This window comes from Gorilla gorilla, chromosome 3 (assembly GCF_029281585.2).
Source record: "Gorilla gorilla gorilla isolate KB3781 chromosome 3, NHGRI_mGorGor1-v2.1_pri, whole genome shotgun sequence".
NCBI lineage: Eukaryota > Metazoa > Chordata > Mammalia > Primates > Hominidae > Gorilla > Gorilla gorilla.
Window position 1 is genome coordinate 113702748 of NC_073227.2, and position 18001 is coordinate 113720748.

The 18001-nt window shown below is 34.8% G+C and overlaps 1 protein-coding gene across 1 annotated transcript in view; it reads left to right on the plus strand.

The window, feature by feature from the left end:
- Positions 1-18001, plus strand: part of GRID2 (glutamate ionotropic receptor delta type subunit 2) — a 1455891-nt gene that overhangs the window by 1085049 nt on the left and 352841 nt on the right. The window contains exon 9 of the mRNA XM_031010484.3: positions 9901-10002. Within this exon, the coding sequence (XP_030866344.1) occupies positions 9901-10002 (102 nt within the window). The remainder of the gene's footprint in view (positions 1-9900; positions 10003-18001) is intronic.

The following is an 18001-nucleotide window of genomic DNA, read 5'->3' on the forward strand; positions in this document are numbered from 1 at the left end:
TTGGTTTTCTGATAATATAAAAAAAACTATTCACAAAATAAACCCAACCACTAATAACCTGTGAGTTTTGAGTGTAGAATTCTTTTCCCAAACCATTTCATTTTCAGATCGAGAAACTAAGGTTTTTAAAAAACTGATTTTACTGAAAATAAAATCTAACTACCCATCCTAATGTTCTTTACTTCTTTATCTGTCTTTCAAAAATATCTTTCTTTCTCTATGTTGAGTTAGATATGTATTCACAAAATCTACCATACTATCCATATATGTTAGATATAAATTTTTGAGCTCATGTGAAAGAAACCAAGTTTGAATAGTTGAAGCAAAACAGAAGGGTTTATTATTTAAAAAAAATGTGTTTTCTCAAGGACCCCAAAACACAAAGCTGAACTTGAGAAGTGAGCACTGAAAACTATTAAGGCTGTCTGCATGACCCTTGCTCTAATTCCTCTCTGAAATAGTGTCTCATTGATTGAGGTAAAAAATGACAGCAGTTTCTAGAGCTACACTGCCTGTGTTCAAATCCTAGCTATGTCATTTGTTAGTTGAGTAGCCTGGAACAGGTAAATTAATCCCTCTAATTCTCAATTTCCACATCTGTTAAGATTAGCATAATTATAATCATATCAGGATAATTCTGACAGGATTATAGCAAAAAAAAAGATTAAATAATATCTAATGATTGGCACAATACCTGCTTCGTAAGAAGTCTTCAGTAAATATAAACCACCATTATTAAATAGGAGATGTTAAGAATTGAGCTGAGCTGGGGAGGGCTGAGCTGCCAGATGTGGGAGTATTCAGTTAAGATAACAAGCCAAAATGAAAGTAACAATTAAGCATTTATTCCACTTACTGTGATAGTATAATCAAGAGTCCAGAAAGAAAGTGCCAGCTTCACCTGTGTTTCATTTTCCCTACAAATGGCACCACGCAAGGGTCAGATGCATTAGTACAGTTTTGGATAACTGTCTTACTGCTCAGGGAACCCCAAACAAAAAGTTCCTATGGTTTTATCGACCTGAGGGCAGGAGAAGAAGCAAGGGGAAGATCTAGGAATGGGAAAGTACCAAGTACTAAGTCAGAATGGAGAAAAGTGTCCTCCAGGGTACCCACTCCTCCCAACAAGCAGGTCTTGGCAGAGGCTCCTGGAAAGCCTCATCTCAGAGTCCCCAGTAAAGAAGCCTCTGAATGGAGGCTCCTGGGCTAAGAATGCAAATATGTATAAAACGTGGCTGGCCAGGGGTCCTAAGTCCTTGACTGCAACTCCCGTCAGACACTGCAGCACATTGTCTGTGCAAGTCAGTTTGGGGAGGGAAGCTTTCCTCTGTGAAGGCCTCCCAGGCAAAGCCTTTGTATTGCCTAGGGCAGGGCAAAATCATACAGAGGCTTTTGACTTGGAGCTGGATTCCTTGAGAGGATTTCTAGGAGAAATCCTCCCAAAAGTTTCAACTGTTTATATTTCATTTGTATGTTGGTGGTTCTCTTTCAAGTGAGATATAATGTAGACGAAAAGTATCTAATATAGATTAGGTATTACTCTTATTATTACTATTGCTATGGTTGCTTGTATATAACTGTTCAGATTATAGCTCCAATAAAACAACTTATTTTATCCTCTCCAGAGTTAGGTAATATCATTATTCCTCATATTGAAGGCTTTTGAAAAATGTTCCTTGGTCTTTACTATACAGAGTTTAACCTTTCTGCTCTCAGGAAGAAAGACAGTTGGAAATTCACCATCTAAATTTAAAAGGGGGAAAAATCTCAGCTGATAGCTGGTAACACAGTGTTGGCTATGTATTGAGATACTTATTTAAAGCATCATATAAGAAATGATGCACAGGCCAGGCGCGGTGGCTGATGCCTGTAATCCCAGCACTTTGGGAGGCCAAGGTGGGTGGATCACCTGAGGTCAGGAGTTTGAGACCAGCCTGGCCAACACGGTGGAACCCCATCTCTACTAAAAATACAAAAATTAGCCAGGTATGGTGCTGTGTGCCTGTAATCCCAACTACTCGGCAGGCTGACGCAAGAGAATCGCTTGAACCTGGGAGGCCGAGGCTGAGGCCGAGGCCGAAGTGAGCCGAGATAATGCCACTGCACTCCAGTCTGGGCAACAGAGCAAGACTCTGTCTCAAAAAAAAAAAAAAAAAAAAAGAAAGAAATGATGTACGATCACTTTAATGTGTATTAAGTTTCTTGTTTAAAAATCATCTAAATTTGTTTAGTATCCAATAAAAATTGAAGTCTCACTTTGTGCCAATAATTATGTATTTAATAAATGGGAAGAGGAAACAAAACAGTAATTTTTCTTGAACACATGGAAATTTATAGATAATTGCTGCAATAAATATTAATCATACAAAATATATATTTAAAAAACTTAACTATAATATTACTGTAAAAGAGAGGAATATGATTCTATATTACAGTGATATGAGGTAGCCTAGGGTGGGGGCAGGAGATCAAGGAGTGTTTACCCCAAACTACAGGTGTTTATATTGAGATCTAAAGGATGAGGAAAAATTACTTGACTAATTCATTAAAGAATTGCAGGTGTCTTAAGATTGTTCCAGTCAAGGAAAACTGTATATTCAAAACCACTGATTCTCACATTTGGCTCTACTTTGGAATCATCTTCATAACTTTACACAATACTGATGCCTAGATTTCATGCCCAGATTCTGATTTCATTGGCATGGGGTGTGGCTTTGGTGTTGGGATCTTTTTTTATAACTCCCCTAGCGGTTCTGATATACTTTAGTCAGTGCTTTAGAAACAATGTTTAAATTTTCAATGTAGGAGGGTTATGCCTTACTCAAGAAACCATAGGAAGAATCATATGGTTTGAATTCAAAGAATGAGAGGGAAGGCATTATGACATGAATCTATGAATATAAATAATAACAAATCATGCAAATTCTGGTAGGCCACATCCAAAGTTTGGCCTTTATCTTGAGAATAGTGGAAAACTATGGAAAGACTTTAAGCAGATGTTATAATCTCAGAATTTATGTTTGCAATGAAAGACTGTAAAGAGAAGCTATGAAGTTAACTTCGGCTAGGATGGTAGGAAGGAACGAGTTAAATAGATTCAAGAGATATTTTTAAAGAGGTGAAATTGGCAGAGCTGGGCAAAGGATTGGATCTGAGAGGTGGTGAGACTGACAGCTTGATTTTTGGCTAGTGGGACTGAGCTGATAGTAGGGATAGATAGTGAGCTTAATCTTAGAGATATCTGAGCTCCCTTTGAGGTATCTAAGCAGAGACAGTGAAGTGATAGTGAAATATAAGGAGATTGCTGAGCTTGAGATTTTTATTGTTTAGGAGTAAAGATCTAAATTGCAATAGAGATGCTTTACACTAACCTTGTCAGTTTCATAAAAATTACCTTACTGGTACAAAACATGGTAAAAGGCACTGTAATAGACAGAAAAATGATTCAGATGGTACCCATGAGCCTTAAGTGCTTAATTATTTAATGGAGGAGATAGGAAAGACAGTGAGAATTTAATGTGATTTTAAAATGAACATCTTAAAATGTCTCAAGGTAGAATGGAATAGAAGAGAAGAAAATCCAGCAACTTTTATCAGGTTGTAATAATTAAATGCTAAAATATTATTAGAAAAAATAATAATACTGTGATCTGATAGAAAAGGAAAGCTAATAGAATTTGAGGGAGGGGAATGACCCCGAAGAATCATGAAAACTCTCAGGGATACAACATCATATTAGGACACGGTGTCTAGTTGGAAACATTTTGGTTTTTCATTCAGCTTGAACTGGAGAACCAAAAAGAAAGAAGAATAAAGAGGACAGCAGGAGTTTTAAATCATGGATTTGTTTATTCGAACCTGCCACGTACCAATACAACAATACTATGATAAGAGCTACGAGTACAACTGTGGATGAGGTAGTCATCATTCTGGCACATAGTTTATAGGTTCATATCATATTTATTATAAAAAATAGTTTACTTGAGACAATATCCCTAGTTAGCTTTCACAAAGGAAACCAGTCAAAATAATGACTTTATTAAAAGAGGTTAAGTAGCCATTCTATGAGTTTGCATTCCCTGTGTGTTGAAGCAAGTTTTTTTTTTCTTTTTTTGAGACAGTCTTGCTCTGTTGCCTAGGCTGGAGTGCAGTGGCACCCTCGGCTCACGGCAACCTCCATCTCCCAGGTTCAAGCAATTCTCCCGCCTCAGCCCCCCAAGTAGCTGGGATTACAGGCATGTGCCACCACACCTGGCTGATTTTTGTATTTTTAGTAGAGATGGGGTTTCACCATGTTGGCCAGGCTGGTCTTGAACTCCTGACCTCAGGTGATCTACCCGCCTTGGCCTCCCAAAATGTTGGGATTACAGGCGTGAGCCACCGCACCCAGCCTGAAGCGAGTTTTAGGGCAGTGGTTTTCAACCTTGGCTATATGTTGGAATCACCTGGAAAGGCTTTTAAACTGCTGATGCCTTGGTTATACTCCTGGGGATTCTGACTTAATTGTCCTGGGGTTTGGATGGAGTATCAGAATTTTTTAAAGCTTTCCATTCCAATAGTCAACAAAATATTCTAATAGTCAACAAAAGTTGAAAGCCACAGTTTTAAGGGCATGTTTTATCACTCAGACTACTAAGTCACCCGAAAAATGAGACTGAGCAAGGAACAAAAGAATTCTGATTATATAGGAAAAATAATAACAAACATTTCTTTAGTCTCAGTGTGTCATGAACACTTCTAAACACTTAACATATTTTAAATCAGTTAGTGGTCCCAAAAACTGTGTGAGGAAGTCACTTTTACTATTCGCATTTGAGAGATGAGAAAACTGAAACCCAACAGCACACGCAAAGTAAGTGTTAGAGCAGGTACTTGAACTCAATCAGTCTTCTTCTAGAGCTTCTTATCTGAACTGGTATGCTATATTGCCTCTAAATGTAGTGTAATGGTAATTTTATACCAGAAGAATTATAAAAGAAAGGAAAACCTATAAAAATAGAATATCATTAAATCAGTTAAATGCTAGTTGATAATAGAGTGATTATTATGACTGCATAAAACATCTATGGGTTATACATATGTGTATATAGACATATATATGTATATATTTATTCAAATATGTCTATATATAGATATATGTATACATATTTGTATATGTGTGTGTGTGTATATATATGCTGGTTCTCATGTTTTCTTCGTTTGTAGGAATCAGTTAACAAGTTCTTGTTACATAGTATGAAGGTTCTGTTTTCAGTAGTGAAACAGGGAGATAAAAGTGGTTGAATCATATGATTTTTTTTTCTGACTTTTCAAAGACATTTTCTCCTGAAGGAAGCTCAAGTGCTAAGGCTATTCCACATAATCTCAAGAACGACTACTACTTTATAGTAATGACCAAACTGTAGTAATAGAATCTTAGGAGCATATAATCATCCTCTAGGGAACACATTTTACAAATTGAACCTATTTTGCAGGTGGAAATACCATAAAGAAAATTATCATTGGAGAGATTACTGGCACACTGCATTCATTCACATGTCAAAGTGGAAAACATTCCAATTTACTTCTATAAAACATGTATCTGAGTCAACCTGCCATATGTATTTTTTACACTTTCTATCCCCTTACAGAATATCTACCAAATAAATGCTGCACATTTCTAAGTGGCTGGCTTTTAAGCTGCTTTGCCTATGGCTTTTTGTTTCCTCTTTTTGTCAGCTGAGAAATCAAGTAAACAAAACATTGTGGCCGGTAGCATAGGTCCTCAGTGCAGTGGATATTTTGTGTCCGGTAGCTGGAGCATTGGTCATACAGACGGGCTTCATTTGTTCCATATGAATACAAGCTAATAAATGGAGAGAATTCCATTTGGTATTCAATTAAGATCTCTCCTGACTCCTGTTATTAAAGCCTACAAACTATTGAGCATAAAATTAAAATCGAGCTGTTCAGCTCTTTTTGACATTATAACACTGCCTGAAAAATAATGTAAAACCCAAGAGTCACAAGTCATTCCTTACAGCCCATGGCAAATAAGAAGTGGAAACATTGAGGAAGAAAGAGTAAATATTTAAAACTTGATCATTAGTACACATGTTAGGAGCAGGCTACTGTGCTCATGCAAATACATCAATCCAGTTTGTTGAACACAAGATATTACATTAATTTTAACAGAATGTTACAAGGTTATTATTGCCAAAGCTCCAATGAAGGAAATAATTAAAGCACTAGGCATTTTAAGGTCTTAAAATGACAGAAAATACTATAGGAAATCAATAACCAGAAAATACTATAGAAAATCAATATACTGCAATTGAAAGGAAATTGAATTGGGTTTACTTTTTTTATCCCTTCTAAATTTTCTTCAGATTGCCAGACCACTGAAGATAGTGAATCTTGTTTTGCCATCAGCAGTGTGACTTTCTCTAAGTCTCATGTGCTGCAAGGGCCATCTTTATTGTTTTTTATTTAGGAAGCACTCAGCTGAATAGACAGTATGAGATTTTGTGTGTGTGTTCTCTTTACTAGTCTTGGACTCATTGTTAAAAAAAACAGAAACAAAATCAAAGACACAGCAGACAAAAACAACCACCTCCACATAACCAGAGAAGTCAAATTAATGAGAATTCAGACATCGAAACCAGAGGACTTGTTAGATAAGCCTCACACTTGAACCTAAGTGAAATTCTTCTAGTTTTTATCAAACACTATGCCTGTCATTCTTGCTATGCAACAAGAAACATTACCAGTTGCTGATACAAATTCAATTTGAATCTATATGAATCTAACTCATTTTCATTGCTTATTATTTTAAAAAGTTATTATAATCAAACAAAAAAGCTTGAAATGAACCTTAGGGAGGTAAGTGGATATGAACAGAAATTAAAGAATGTTAAAATGAGAAATCCAGACTGGGTGCTGTGGCTTAAACCTATAATCTCAGCATTTTGGGAGGCTGAGGTGGGAGAATCCCTTGAGTCTAGGAGTATAAAACAAAACACTTAACAATTCTGAGTCTCAATGTCGTTGACTATAAAGTAGAAATATCTTCCCTTCCTACCTTAAATAGATCACATTTATGAAAAAGATTCATAAGTTATAAAACAACACCTCAATGAAAAATGCTGTATCTGGACTTTAAAAAGAAGTGAATTAAATACTAATTTTACCTCTTAGTATATATGTGATCTTAATGAAGTCCTTAGTTTTCTTGTCTGTTAAATAATAATGGTAAGGGCACCTTCTCATATGGTCATTGTGAAGCTTACATGTATAAAAAGCTCAGTACCATGGCTGACACATAGAAAGTATTTAACAGTGTTCAAAAATGTAATCAATATAGGAAATAAGTATTATTTTATTTCCTTAATAATTTCTTAGTTATACCCCATTATCATATGTGATAAGAGAATGTACTTTATTTCTAGTTTTCCAGATAATCTGTATCCTAAACATTCTTTACTCCCAAATTCAGTCTTTGAGCATCCTAACTCTTGACATCCACAGCTAATATTTAGGAAACATTAAAATTTGTTTGTATATTTGAAGGAAGAACAAGTAAATGGAACTTACCAATCCTAAAATCTAGACTGCTGTTATTAAGAAGAAGAACAACTGTACAAATGCTGTTATCAAAGGATGTATGAGTCAGGCGGAAAAAAAAGGAGAACACAGAAAGGTGAAAAGTCTTTGTCAAGCAGAGGAGAGAAATTATTGTCTTGTAATACATATGAGAGAGTCTAGCCAAATATTAAACGTTTTTAAAATGAAAAGAAATATTATACATGGTATAAATAATGTTTAAGTCATTGCCTAGGTTAGAAGATGAGATATATTTACCTATTCTACCTACTTCAAATGCTTTTTTGCTGTCATTATTTGGAACCTCCAAATACTAGAATGCTTTAGAATTATAAAACCATTGACAATGTTCAGTTATGTTTAAAAGAAAACATCATTCTGAGGAAACTGGAAATTATATATTTATAAATGTTTGTCCATAGCATTGTTGAAACAAATGGCTCAGGTTTCACTGTTAATCCAGTTGCTGATATTTTTGACTACTCAATACACCAAAATGGTACAGTCAAGTTGGTGCTAATAGTTGTCATTTATTTACACAAACTGACAATAGGTTCACCAAACTTAAGAGACGAATTTAAGGGGGACAGAAAAGAAATTCCTGTGTGCTTTGGCAGCTTAGACATATTTACCATGAACAAGATTATATCTTAAAAGCTATTCGTTAAGCTTAAAATTAAGTTATATGGTTGTAATATGTGGAGATAGCACATTGGAATAGCTCTTCACTTAATGTTATAGATCACTTTTTCCACCAATATTATTTGGTCTAGGAAAGTAAAATCCTCTTGAGGAAGTAATTAGAAAAAGCACACATCAGGGAATGTAATTGAAGATAGACTTTTGTTGACCTCAGAAGAGAAAAGCTCAAAAGAAATTTCATAAAGTTTTAAATTTGGCAAGAGGACCACAATGTCTTTGATAATTAGACTTTCAACACATTTGGATTTGCTAATTGGATCTAAGTTCTAATTAGGCTTTTTATGTAACTAAGAATGACATATCATTGTATGAATTTAATGTGCTTTTACAGTTGAAACTAACAATTAGCAGCCTTTCCCAAATTATTTTAATAAGGAAAAAGCTGGCTCTGCTGTTTATACTGTGACATTCCCTTGTCTTAAGATATATTATGTACATTTTTGTTTTCTTAATTAAACACCTTTTGGGGAGCTTAAAGGGAAACTTGGGTTTTAATAGGAAGCACCTAAATTGTTTATTTGTGGGGGAGACTTGCCAGCCAGTATGTAGATGACTTTGGAAGCTACAGACAAACCGCAATAAAAAGAAATAAATCACAATCATCCGGAGGAAACAGCACAAATAACCATTTGCCCCTATGACCATTCAGTTAATCTCTGAATATGATGAAAGATCTGTTACATTTTTAAGTGTGCACATGCGGAATATGTTCCCAAATGTGAAGGCTCATGGATCTGCTTTCAGGATGAATAATAGGAAATTTCTTCTCAAGATGTGCATTACAACATTCTCTCTCTCTGTAGCCTTGTTCTGTAAACAGTTATCTGCTAATTCAAGTCAAATCATCTCTTTCTTTTCTCCATATTTTTGATTAAGAGTCATCAATTTTTATCCCATTCAGATATATAGACAGTAATTTAAAAACTGGTAGCCGTCAGATTTGTACATTCCAAGAGATAAGACCTATATAACAGCATAAAATTAAACTACTATTTGGATGAGTAAAGAGCAGTGAGTCATTGCAAGACTTTAAGGGAAAGGCTGCTGCCAAAATATTCCAAGCAAATTGATAACACTGCCAAAAAGGCAAATTATATTGTTTTATGTGCTATGAATACTTTGAAAACAAAGACATACACATGATTTTTTTCAAATAAAAGCAGTTGCCCTTCTAACCATATTAAAAATAGTGTCTTTTTTCCCAGTAAAGTCCATATAAGATCAAATTAAAACCATTGAAACTATTAGAGAATCTAACTTACAGTAATTGATATATTAAAAAAGACATTATGTTAGAGTTATATGTGCTATTATTTTTCCAATTAGTGCATTACTGGGACTGAGTGATTGGTGTATACATAACTCCTCATTAAGTAAAATGTCCTCAATGAGCCTCCTAAAGCACATTGGGTACTGTCATGTGCCATATGATGATATTTAAAAGCAAGAAATGGCATATCCAATAACTTCATTTCCTATTTAAAAAGAAAACCTGTGCAGTACTCTTTCCATACCAATTATTCTAAGAGCTATCACATAGTTCTCCATAAGGATTATACAGAGGTGATGGGACTGTTCTTCAGGCAGAAAAATGACCAAAGTTGTCTTATCTTTCAGCTTGGGTGCTGGAATCCTGTCACAGGTCTGAATGGGTCACTGACTGACAAGAAATTGGAGAATAACATGCGTGGAGTGGTTCTACGTGTAGTAACTGTTCTGGTAAGTATTATCTGAGCCTCGTGGTTTTGACTTTTGGAGGTTACTTTATCCTATATTTCTTTCTTTATTAACTGATGACATAATCTTAAAAGAGATTTTAACAAATTCTAAATACGCTTTCTAAGATTTTTTAATGGTCATATTTCACAGCCTTCAATTTACATGGATCAGGATCACAGTTTTGCAGACTTTTAACTACAGTGCATGTGTTAGGAATTTTCTTAGAAATTTTAGGCTCAATCTCCATCCTACAGTTTTCTACACATGATAAAGTAAAGGTATGTCTCAGGCCTTCTTTCATTAAAACTGTAGTGAACATAGATAGTGAACATATAGTGAACATTGAAACTGTAAAGGAACATAACCCTGACCATGCCAAACAATGGTAGATTTGGTAAAATGTACATTCTGTAATAGTGAAATATTAACAAACTAAGAATCTTTTTCTTGTAAGAACCTACTTCAAAGGGAAGCTGTTGTTTAATAGGCATCTACTGTTTAATACATCTACTGGATTCCAGGCTCAGTGCTGATTACAGAGGACATTGACAAATAAAATGGCAGATATAATTCTGTCTTGATAGAACTTATCTAGTGATTCTGTGAATGTTGAATAGGATTACAGTAGTTTCCCCTTATCTGCGGGGGATGCATTCCAAGACCCCCAGTGGATGCCTGAAACTGTGGATAGTTTTGTTTTCTTCCAACACAATCACATTGTGTAGGGCTTATAGGTTATAGAGTGTGGATATGCTGGACAAAGGGATGATTCACATCCAGGGCATGTCAGTGGGATGGTGTGAGATTTCATCATGCTGCTTAGAACAATGTTAAATTCAAAACTTATAAATTGTTTATTTCTGGAAGTTTTCATTTAATATTTTTTGGACCATGGCTGATTGGGGAGTAACCGAAACTGGTGAAAGAGCAACCATGGATAAGAAGAGTCTACTGTATACCTGGGAAAGATCTGTTACAATTTCATTTACTTATTAAAAAGTCAATAAATGGTAATTGTTATAATTCTATACATTATAGTTTTCTTTCCTAATAGATACATACAATAAGATGTTAATAGAAATATTCTTAAACAGTAAAATACTCAAATGGGCTCTGTCTAAATAGCCATAAACCACGAAGGCATACATTCTCCTTTGCTATTCCAATGTGTTTAATCATGTGCTAGTTTATAGCCTGTTTCAAAATGTAGTAGTCCATAGTTACTACTTTATTTTTCTTCAGAAAAGTCTACTTGTTTTTAATTTTGAAAAAGATTTTCCTATGGGCTAGGTAAATTGCAGAATTAGTAAATAGGAGAGGAAGACTTTTTGATATGTTAATGCTAATTGGATGTTCATCAAATTTTATAACACCAGTTGCTGCCCTTTGTACATTGTTTACTGCAAATTAAATATATGCAATGTAATTTTATTGTCAAAAAAGTGGATTTGTGCATATTTTCTATGAAAGGACATTCAAGTGAGTGCCCTGTTCTTCTTTTTTTGTGGCCCATAAATTATTCCTAGTTATTATTTTTAAAAGGGCTTAATTGCTTTTGGTAAATAATTGTAAGTATTTCACAACTTAAATCTGAATTCGCTTCTGTATGTACCTAAGGGTGTAGATATGCATTTACATTGATGCACTAATATTAAAAAAAGACAGATATTTAAAGTACAGCAAATTATTAATAGTCTTTCCTCCAGTGATTAGCATGAAAACTCCAGTGATGATTGCAATGAAAGACGGTATATGTGCTTTGTTTTCCTTTGAGAAAAGAAAACAAATCTTTAAGTCCAATTAACCTCAATCAGTTTTAAGCAAATATTTATTTTGTAGTTACTATATGATAGACTCAGTAATGGATATAACAGAAATAATATATAGACCTTGTCCTCAAAGTATTCATAGAATCCTGTTAGGTTGATGCACATAGAGAAAAACAGCTCAGATTGATTAAATATGGTTGACACTTGCTTGTCTATGAGGCATTGGTTCCAGGAAACCCCCACACCAAAATCTGCAAATTCTTAAGTTTCTGATATAAAATGATATAGTATTTGCATATAACCTATGTACCTCCTCTCATATGCTTTAAAGCATTTTAGATTACTCTTAATACCTAATACAGTGTAAATGCTATGTAAGTAGTGGCTCTACCGAATTATATATTTATTTTTGTTGTTTTTATTTTTTTTTCCTAATATTTTTGAGCCTCAGTTTGTTGAATCTATGGAGTTGAGTCTGCAGATGCAGAACCTGTGGATATGGAGTGTTAACTGTATTTACTATGTGCAAGCTACTTTACTAAGTCTTTTGCATGTATTATTTTGTCCTCACAATATTCTCAAGAAATAGGTAATATTCTGACCTCAAGAGGAAACTGAGACATCCAGAAGTTGAAATACATACATGTATGTGTATATATATCTTATCATTAAGGGAAGGGGTTAAGGTCTAGAATCAGACTTCCTGAATTTGAATCCTAACTCTGCTACTTACTATCTGTATAATGTTCATAAATACATGAACCTACAAGAAATTGAAGAATAACATGCAAGGAGCGATTCTACGTGTGGTAACTGCTCTGGTAAGTATTACCTGAGCCTTGTGGTTTTACAGACAGTAAGTAGCAGAGTTAGGATTCAAATTCAGGAAGTCAGATTCTAGACATTAACCCCTTCCCTCTTAATGATACATTATACTGTCTCCAGTCCTACTGTGATAAGTGTGAGAACTGAGGTGTCTATAGAATTTTGTTTGACTTGAGAGTTGAAAATGCTTACGTCTGAATAAGGTGAAAGTGAGTTTTATTGGGAAGGATTGTAGCTACAATTATGTTAAATTCATTTCCAGGCTGAATAAAACAATTGCTATTTTGTTCATGAAATAGTAGCACTTCACACAGTGTTAACGCCTGCATACCCCAGGTTCACCTTCATGACTCTTAATAATCTCTATTTCCTGCAAGCTTAGCCCTGCACAGATATTGAATATGGTTTTGTGACTGGAGACATGGAAGCAGTGTTTTTGTTTTTTTTTTTTTCAAGTCTTCTATGATGGACTTATCAGCTGGGTGCCAGTTGAGTAACAGGTTGTTACACTTATTACATTACTACAATATACAATCATTGTGTTTAATAATTTTGCATGCTTCCTGTGTCTTTCTGTAACTACTGTGAGAATGGAAACCAGTCATTCCCTTCTAATTTATTTTCTACAAGTGCCTTTTCAGGTCTAGCTCTTAGTTATATGGCCTTGCAAGCTTCTTCTACTCAACACTGAGAACCACTCTCCCCTTACCCCACCCAGCAACTCCCAAATCTTGAGGCTTTACCTCACTAAACCCTGAAACTAGGATTTGACCTATACTCAACTTGATGTTGTCACCTAAACGCAACCTCCCACCCCCTTATATTCCAAGTATTTACGTCCAACACTTTCCAGAAGAGAAAAGGGAAAGGACCAATGTGTACATTGGAAGAAGGTACTTCCTCCTTTCTTCTATTGAAACTGAAATCTAGTCTTAGCTCTACCCACTCCCTCTTTTCTTAAGAAATTTTATATTATCAATTACACCAGGTTAATAAAATGGATTTTTCTTACCAAAATTTTGAAATTCCCATTCTTATGACTGTTGATATTTTATTTACTTGAAATAAATAACTTCATATTTATTTTAAACTACACAATTCAGCACTCTACTGTTTGTGATCCCATGGGCAAATAAGTGGTGCTCTCAAACATTTCATTGAAGAGTTAAATAGAGGTATTATTGACGAAGATGTAAATAGTGTTAAAGGAATCAACAAGGAGTGTTGAATCACCAGGACCTAGATGCACAGAAAGCATTGACTTACATGAAGACTGATAAGGCATGGGAGGAAGCAGTATTACTAGACAAAGCAATAGAGCCATGGGAGAGAGACCATCACTCATAGTAGCAGTGAGCTACAGTGCAGAAAAAGAAAGAGAATCACTGCCAATACCAAAATCAGGCTATGAGGAACTGGGAATAAGGGATACACTGATCTCACTCCTCTTGTCTATCTCTTTTCATGGTCTCCAACTGCAAATCCAACCAGAAGTCAGAGGTTATGGGAGCCTAAGTAAGGAAGACCATGAAAGTTAGTCTTTCAGGACACAGAGGAAGGCAGTGAAGCCCTCAGTGAATCCAGAAGAAAAGTAGGGAAAAACCAACACCAGCATCTACCATTTGATAGGACCTATTATAAGAAGGTTATATATATTATTTAATCCTTATAAAATTTCATATGAGTGGCACTAATTACATTATAAGGATAAAAAATAGGGTACATAAGAGTTAACTAAATTTCTGCCTCCATATAGCTAGCAGGAGCCAGACATAAATTTCAAGATCAGAGATCCTGGTTCCGCAAACCATGTCCTTAGCCACTCTGATAATCTGCCTTCTGAATCAGAATGGACTTATGTTAGGTATAAATGAAATTTGATATAATTATTGAGATGTGAGGATTGCATATGTTGGATTGATAACTTAGGAGAATTTTCCTAAATTTCTTCATATATAGATTTCTTTGTATTCAACCATCACCGAAGCCACAGAAATATGTCTTAGAAATGGAGGAAAAGAAAGAATGATAATAAAAGCAGTCTCTACTACTTGGTGTCTCTTCTAATCTCTTTGTTTCCATAATTTGCCCACTGATCTTTACTTCTTACCAAGTGGTACAAGTGTATTACTACAAAGGAATTATGAAGATTTTCCCATTTTTAACATCCTGAGTTATGCAATGTAGATAGCAATAAATGACCAATTAAGTCATTCAATTGTTTTCATGGTAATTCATGAAAACGCTACTGGAAACATTACTGAGTTATAAACATAATCATAATATATATGATAATAAAATGGAAAGGAATTGGTTACAAATGAAAAGAAAGGCGTGAGAAGCTATGCTGCAACAAGTATAAGATATCTGAGAACCATAAATTGGCATTTGGGAGGAGCTCACTGATTAGTAATTCTTATTTACCTACTTTGATTGGCCTTAAAAAAGACATGTACATTCCTAATAAACGTACATTCACTCATGAATTCACACAAAACAGTCAAAGATCCTGACTTTAGAGAGTTTTTTTTGTTGTTTGTTTTTATTGAGACAGGCTCTCAGTCCTTCACCCAGGCTGGAGTACAGTGGCATGATCATGGCTCAGTGGAGCTTCAAACTCCTGGGCTCAAGAAATCCTCCCGCCTCAGCCTCCTGAGTAGCTGGGACTACAGGTGCATGCCACCATGCCTGACTAATTTATTTTTTGTAGAGACAGGGGCTCGCTATGTTGCCCAAGCTGGTCTTGAACTCCTGGCCTCAAGTAATCCTCCCAAAGTATTGGGATTACAGGTATGAGCCACCACACCCATCCAGGGAGTTTGATTCTTGCAAGATATCTTCTAAAGCTCTCAAAATAGTCTTGAAAAACTGCAATGCAGTTGTTCTCCATTAAATACACAATACAGCATTTTTTTGCCTAGAATTACCATTAAAATAATTCAATATATAAATTGAATTCATATATAAATATATGACTGGAAGTCTATAGTAAAGACGGTGATAGTGATTTTTCTGCATTTTATAAATTAAAAAACATAGTTTTTCATATTTTAATATCTCTAAAATTAGGATGCATCCTTCAACTTCTATTTGCAATTGTAATTAGCATCATGTTTGTCTTTATTAGTGATGTGTAAAATAGTTGCACATCTTACAATAGGAAACATTTTAGATTAAATAATGTATGATATTTTTACAAATTAAGTTAATGGATATTCCTGGAAAGTTAAGTTAAAAGTCACTGGGCAAGAAGCCACATAAAGAGAATAACTATTTTAAAGAATACCTCCAAAAGAAAAGGCAGTAGGAAATATACCAATTAGAAAACATAGGACAGTAATAGCAATGAGAAAAATTACTGTCCAAATTAAAACTGTTGCCTCAATCATAGAAGGATTTACACAGAAATAGGAAATACACAGAGATAGCTTATCTTGAACCATTACCACAAAGCAATATCCAAAATATCTATTGAGAGAATGGTAGGTTTTTCTAAGCAACTCACCAAAGGAAGGATTGTTTGCCTGGCTGCAGCAGACAGCCACCTACTGAGTTATCATTTTGAGTAATTTCTTTTTCCTAAAAAATATCCGTTATTAGTCTCACTTTTTGGAATTTCTTTTTTTTTTTTTAGGGAGACTGTGACTGATATATGGGCACCAGAGTCTTAATTTGTACAAATACAAAAAAAAAGTATTTAGGTTAGATTTAGTTATTTATATACATCAGTGTGAAGTAAAGCAATGTACTTAATTTCCTCTTAATATACCTTTTAACAAAGGAATAAATAATATATAATTCATTTTTTATTCAAAGTACTTCAAACAATTTTGTTGCCTTTATTTCACCAAGTCTCCTCTATTTAATACACCTATACTAAGAAGCTTTGGCACACACTGCAAAAAGCACTGAACTTGCAGTCAAAAGGTATGACTTTTAGTATCGTACCAGTTTTTCTGCTTAATTGATCTTTGAGTTTATGGAAACCAAGAAGCTGTTCTGAACTTCAATTTTTCCATCTGTAAAACAGGAATAATAAAACCAATCAGAAAGGGTTACTACTATATTAACTGGATGAAACTATGTGAAAGCAGGTAGCAAAATGAACAGTGCTTCTACATACATTATCTCTGCAGTAAAACTATGATGTGTAAACTCAGTAAAGAAAAAAAAGCATGAGTGATCATGAAAGTCTAATTATTCATTGTCATCAAACTTCAGATTTTTGTGGGAGATTGGAGGACTCTAAGGGAGACAAACAAATGTAAACTGCAGAATAATGAGTTTCAGGCCCATTCACTGTTACCTCAATTTGAAAACCTGCTAATGAGGGCCACAGGAACTCTTCTGCCAGTGAAGCTGGTACTTCCTAGAGGAAAAATGCACGAAAAACACCTAGCACCGAAAACAAAAGCACCCTGAATTATGATTTTCAAAAATATCTAGAAGTTTATATATCAATTATATTATCTCATATAAATTGTGTTTGATTCCAGGCTAGCTTTAAATAGACTCTATATTTTAATATATAACTAAACAAATGCCTCCAGTGATAGTTCTGAAACGTCATTGTCCTTAAATTTTTTGCTAAGGACATTGTCCGAGTATTTGCTACTTAGAGACTTTCAGAATTTTCATCGCTACCTCAAAGTTCAAGCTTTTCTGAGGTCTCAGCATTTGAGCCTCTTGAACCTGGAGGCAAGGTTAGGGGTTGGGAAAGTAAACTTGTCAAGAGACTCTACTGGGCAAGCCCTCACAGCAAGGAGTTGGGAAGAGAGCTGACAGCAAGCTCTGGTGGCTCCCACAGCAATGTCTTACGAGGGCTCCTTTGGAGGAGTTAATAAATAATAAAGTTTGGTTCAGGACTCCAGGCAAGAATGACAACTCTGGCTGAGGAAATTTCCAGAGGCTGATATCTAAAATAAACTTAAAGTCACAATAAAATATGATAAGTGCCATGTAATAATCCTACAATGGAAGTACACAGGATAGCATTGTGGTTAAGAACACAGTTCCCACAGTTTCACTTCTGGGGTGGCAAATGAGGAGTTCCATGGACCCACTCCCCAGCAAAATAAGCAGAGATGTCAAAAATGAAAAAGAAATGAACAAAAACAACACTAACAAAAAAGTTTACATTCTCTGGAAATAATTGCAAATCATATATCTCATAAGTGATATTTAGCATATACAAAAATATTATAACTCAGTATGAAGAAGAAATATAAACAAAATTAAAAAAAATTAAAATGAGCGAAGATGTGAACAGTTCTGCAATGAAGATATATTTATATAAATGGTCAGTAAGCAAATGAAGAGATGCTCAGCATAGTTTTCCATCAAGGAAATGCAAATCAAAACCACAATGAGCTATGACTACAAGCCCACTAGGATGGCTATATTCA